General features: G+C 38.7%; 1 protein-coding gene across 1 annotated transcript in view; it reads left to right on the top strand.

Moving 5' to 3' along the window:
• The window catches only part of atp9a (ATPase phospholipid transporting 9A), a 47,691-nt gene extending 42,511 nt beyond the window's left edge, over window positions 1–5,180 (top strand). The window contains exons 27-28 of the mRNA XM_032558702.1: window positions 959–1,162; window positions 4,998–5,180. Coding sequence (XP_032414593.1) covers window positions 959–1,162; window positions 4,998–5,134 — 341 coding nt within the window. The 3' untranslated portion in view covers window positions 5,135–5,180. The remainder of the gene's footprint in view (window positions 1–958; window positions 1,163–4,997) is intronic.
• The last annotated feature ends 820 nt before the right edge of the window (window positions 5,181–6,000 follow it).

The following is a 6,000-nucleotide window of genomic DNA, read 5'->3' on the forward strand; positions in this document are numbered from 1 at the left end:
CACTTTGTCTCCTGTGTTTTTCCAACGTACAGAATACCCTCAAGCATATATTTGAAAATGAGGGAAGAAATTGTCTTTTTCTTTTTTTTCAGTGAACTGGAGCTATGCATTTTGAATTAAATATTACAATTGCTTGAATAGAACAAAGTGAATATCAGAAGAAAAAAAATCAGCCACATTTGTGTTTTGATTTTTAAAGTAGCTTGTTGGCTACCAGCAAAGAATAAATTATAAATGCATATTTGTTTTCCCCATTCTTTTCCTGCTGGGCATGTTTTACATATTTTAAAATGTCATACTAGCGCTTTTACAAAACCAATTTGCTAATGTAGACATTGTTTTTATATGTAAATAAAATCTGATTACATAACGCATATTAGGTAAAAATGTCAGACCTTCTGCTGACCTCTACCTCATATGTAATTAAGAAACTTTATCTAAATCTGACTTTCTGCTGTTGGATATTTTTTAACATCAATGTTCAGGAACCTAAAAACTGCTTTTGCTCCAGAAGATTATTCAGTACAGCTTGATCTGGACTGCTGTCTGCCAATCAGAAAGCTCTGCTATAGACGGGAACATAATTTTATAAAAGCAAAATGCAAAATATATTGGCACTAACATTGATATCAGTTGACATTAGTCATGTTTTTTTTTAACATATTGGTATTGGTTAGATAAATAAAGCTGGGTTGATATGAACAACTGATATTTATTTTGATCTCATTGCCATCTGGTACTTGCCGGGTTTTTTTGCCAAAGGTGATAAAACGTTTAAGTGGTAAATATCGGTTATCAGCCGTAATAGATTTGTAAATCGGCCCATATTTAAATTTTTAGTATTAATGCATCCCACCTTTTCCTACTTTTTAGTGAGTAGGAAATTAAGCAGCAGCATCCCCAGAACGTAGAAAGCAAAAGCATCATTTTATTTATACTGTACTGTTCTCGTCCACAGGGAGCATCATCATGTACGGAGCCATGCTGCTCTTCGAGTCCGAGTTTGTCCACATTGTCGCCATTTCCTTCACCTCCCTGATTCTGACCGAGTTGCTGATGGTGGCCCTGACCATTCAGACGTGGCACTGGCTCATGATAGTCGGCGAGCTCCTGAGTTTGGCGTGCTACATTGCTTCACTCGTGTTCCTGCACGAATTCATAGGTGAGTAATGTCCTCATCGCTCCTGATTTCAGCTACTTTACAGATGGATCGTTGTGTTCCAGAAAACAAAACAAAAGCCTAATATAATTTCACTGCAGACTGAATTGTGTTTTTTTGCTTTGGCCGGCCTTGAAATAGGACGTCAGCATGCAGCGTTATGAGGGGGGAGGGCTTGGTTTTTAATGTGTCTCCTGTGTGCAGTAAACTGTGGAATTAGCAGGTCTAGAGGTGAATGTATTGACAATATGACCTGGTGTGTCTCAGGCATTCTGTAACATCAAAGAGGAAATGCCACCAGTTTGGTTGGTTTCCTTTGAGCTGTGTTTTGAAATAAATGCTATATAAATGCATTCGTGATCAGTTTAAAAGAAAAATATTTGCAGAAGCAAAATGACCCTTTACATATATGTATTTTTGGGAATAATCTCTCTCCATTTTCTTTTTTGTTGCCAAACTGTTAAGCATCAATTTACACTGGCCACGACAAAATAATCCAGTTTTGCTTTTTTCCCATATTAAGCGTCCTGTAATAGTGAATGCCCTGACCAAAAGCTCTCCAGGTTTTTATTTTCAGCTTTATGTGAGGCGTGGAGTTCCATTTTCAGCCTGCAATCTCGACCACTGAGGAGCATGACTGGCATGTGGTCAAGTTTACCCTTTTTGGGCTTTTTTTCTTCTCTGTTTTCTTCCCTCTTCAAGTCAGACTGAAATAGACTTTAGATGCTGTTTTGTTGCATGTGCAGTTTATACATTTTAACTGAGCTTTTTCCAATATTTCTTTCCCTTCCCTGCATATTAAGCTGTCTGGGTCAATGTCGTTCCCACTCTGGGAGATTCCAAGGAAAAATAATAAAGACAAGAAGTTATTGTTAGTTAATTATAAACATGCTCAGCAGTAAATGTTGCGCACGTCTTGAGATAATTATGTGTTGAAACCCTCATTGCCCTAGTTAATGTCAGTGAGGCAAAATGCGTAACATACCAGAGCTTAGTGTGGACTAACTATTCTTACATTACTTATTTGTAACCTAAACACGTTACCAGACGTCATTTTGTTAGTTTGCTTTTAGGCCTTTTAATGTGATCAGCTTGTGTAAAGTGAACCTTACCGTGTGGTAAATGTAAATTACTGTACAACACATGCTGGGTCTGTCTACTCATTTTTACTTTTTTATTAATTGGTCTTAATTATTCACAGTTCAAAACATATGTCATGCATTTAAGGGATGTTTTTCTACAGAAAATGCTACTGAAACCCATTGAAAACCTCATGATTATTCCACCAAATATTTCTGAAAACTTTCTGAGTTAGAACTCAGGAAGAGTATTGCTGTTTCTAAATCAAAATGACCTTGTTCTCTTGCATTATTTGAGAAAGCACTGCATCTTTTTCATTATTTTGACCATTTCTCATTTCCTGCAAATAAGTGCAAAATCTATGCTTGGAATTTCAGAAACCTGTTGTCAGTAGTTCATAGAATAAAAGCGCAATGTTCATTTTACTCAAACATATACCTATAAAAAGTAAAATCAGAGAAACTTATTATTTAAAGTGGGCTATTAATATTTTCCAGAATTTTTTTAAAGCACTAGTGGTCTTTATTTACAGCAGTTCAGACAGAAAATGGGGACAGAGAGGTCAGAGTGCAAAGAACAACTTTTACTAAAATGTGATAATGGAGAAAATGCTAAATTGCTGAGTCCTTTAAATCAAAGCTAAAAACCTATTTGTTTAGAGTTGCCTTTTTTCTGATTTTTTTCTATTTAATTTCATCCTAATTAAATAGTCCAAACTATTTTCATCTTTCACTTTATTTGCTGAAGTTGTTGGCGTATAGAACGATAAATAGAGGTGAATAAAACCTCGGCCTCCCTACGTGTTCACATACTGATCATACCATGGTTTCCATTGTGCTTCCAACTGTGTTACCAAAGAGACTCTTAAGCCCTTGTTTTTCTATCACTGTTAAGGAACATCCTCAACCTACCTGATAAGCAAACAATTTTAGCCGGGTGGGGGGCCAAATAAAGCCTGGTGACCCGCCAGGCTTGTAATACACTACACTGTATTCCAAATTATTACGCAAGTGATATTTTCTCAGATTTTCTTAAATGGTCAATGCAAATGATGGTCAGTATAATTTTCAAGTCATGAACTATTACAGTATAAATCAAATTTTACTTAAAGCTCCCCATGAGAACAGTATTTTTTTCAAAAATAAAAAACTCAAAATGCACTGTTCCAAATTATTATGCACAGCAGATTTTCATTTTATGGATTATAAAGAACTGCAAACGGTCATTCTGTGAATGTGCAGCATTAAGTGGTCACATGAACTAAAATCAAAAGCTATTTCAATCAAAAACATCTTAACAGACCGAGTTACATGTTAACATAGGACCTTCTTTGATATCACCTGCACAATTCTTGCATCCATTGAACTTGTGAGTTTGTGGAAAGTTTCTGCTTGAATTCCTTTTCAGGATGTCAGAATATCTTCCCAGAGCTGCTGTTTTGATATGAACTGCATTCCACCCTCAGATCTTCTGCTTGAGGAAACTCCATAGGTTTTCAATAGGGTTGAGGTCAGAGGTCAGAGGAGGATGGTGACCACATCATGAGTTTCTCCCCTTTTATGCCCATAGCAGCCAATGACACAGTATATTCCTTGCAGCATGAGATGGTGCATTGTCATGATGAAGATGATTTTGCTATGGAAGGTGCAGCTCTTCTTTTTGAACCATGAAAGAAAGTGATCAGTCAGAAAGTCCATTTACTTTGCTGAGGTCATTTTCACACCTTCAGGGACTCTGAAGGGGCCGACCAATGATTCTCTCTCCATGATTTCGGCCCACAGCATGACTCCACCAGCTCCTTGCTGACGTCACAGCTGTGTTGGGATGTGGTGGCCATCCACCACCAATCCACTACTGCGTCCATCTGGACCATCCAGGGTTGCACAGCAGTCATCAGTGAACAAGTCTGTTTGAAAATGAATCTTCATGTACAGCTGGGCCCACTGAGACCGTTTCTGCTTGTGAGCTCTGGTTAGGGACCCAATAGTAGCTTCATGCACTGCAAGCCTCTGGAGGATCCTCCACCTTGAGGTTCCAGAGGCACCAGCAGCTTCAAATACCTGTTTGCTGCTTTGTAAGGGCATTTTAACAGCTGCTTTCTTAAGCAGCTCTCCAGGTTTTTAATTTCAGCTTTATGTGAAAAAGCTGAACATTTTTTACATAATTTTACAAATCCGATGAATTTGTCTAACAGAAACCTTCCTCATTCTGCCTTTATCTGTACAAACCCATCTTTGTTCTGAATCAGCCACAAATCTCTTCACAGTACGATAACGCTTCAGTTTTCGTTAAATATCTAATGTTTTCATATCTTGTCATACGGCACTACACTATCTGATGATTTTCATCAGCAGAGAGATCCTTTCTCTTTCCCATATTGCTTGAAACCTGTGGCCTGCTTAATAATGTGGAACATCCTTCTTAAGTAGATTTCTTTTAGTTGAGCTCACCAGACAAACTAATCAACCCAGCTCTCTGAAATTAATTATAGTGATTCAAAGAGCCCTGACACACAATACCATCTATAAATTTAATAGCACAACAAAAAATTTAACCTTTATGACACTTAAATCTAATTTGCATAATAATTTGGAACACAGTGTCGAAGAAACCCCGATACTTACCTTTATGTTTTAACATAAAGAAAAGGTGTAATGTAAACTTTTAGTGTTTCATGAGGATTGATGAAATCTTTACCACTCAGAATTGCTGGCTTGTGCTCTTCATCAACTTAACTTTGACTCTTCCTCTGTGACAGACGTATACTTCATCACCACGGTGTCGTTCCTGTGGAAGGTGACCGCCATCACGCTGGTCAGCTGTCTGCCTCTGTACATCCTCAAGTACCTGCGCAGACGCTTCTCTCCACCCAGTTACTCCAAGTTGACCTCCTAAAAAAATAAAAAAATAGAACAAACTCTCTGGCCACGTTTCCTGAAAAGAGGAATCCCAAATCTTCACCTCTACCAGGGATCCAAAGACACATTAATTCCTTTTTAAATTCTGAAAAACTCTTTGATGGGACAAATAGTTTACTGAGAGTGATAAAGCAGTGTTAATTGCTCTGTGTGTTTGATGCATGGCTGATTGATGGGGTTCGCTGTGTGGTAAGCTCCTGCAGTAAGATTAAACTGACCTGATTCAACCAGTTTTATGAAACATATTTATTATCAGTGATCAATTTTGCATTTAAAATGCCCTCAGGACAAAAATAGAAACATCCACACGCCACAAGACAAATGAAAGCTAAACAGGACCCATTCTATTTCATAATGTGACCAGGAAAGGAGCAAGAAAAGTTGGCATCTGGCTCCGAATTCCTGCCTAAGCAACACACCTACTTATTTAGAGAAAAAGTGAGATTGACGTAGATTTCTCTCAGGAGTTGATTCACGTTCTCCTCAAACAGCAACTCGTAATTCAAGGTTTAAACGTCTAAAAGTGAAATGGTTTTACAACATGGGCTTTGCTAAACTGAGACGTGATTAAATTTGTGTATTCCCTGATGCGTCACCCCCAAAGCTACAGCTCAGCACGACGGGGGTGGCATTGCCTCCTTTTTTAGCACGACCTCTGGAGTCTGATGTTAAATCCGTCCCGCCGTCTTTGTTTGGACCGTGACTTGGTGTTTGTGGAGAGTGGTCCGAACGCCGGCAAACCTCTCCGCCGACGTGCAGCCTGGCGGAGGGCCACACAACCTCTGATGTGGCGGGTCGACTGCGGCCGCGCACTCAGCCCTGCATGATGACTCAAAGCCATAG

This window comes from Xiphophorus hellerii, chromosome 1 (genome assembly GCF_003331165.1).
Source record: "Xiphophorus hellerii strain 12219 chromosome 1, Xiphophorus_hellerii-4.1, whole genome shotgun sequence".
Taxonomy (NCBI): domain Eukaryota; kingdom Metazoa; phylum Chordata; class Actinopteri; order Cyprinodontiformes; family Poeciliidae; genus Xiphophorus; species Xiphophorus hellerii.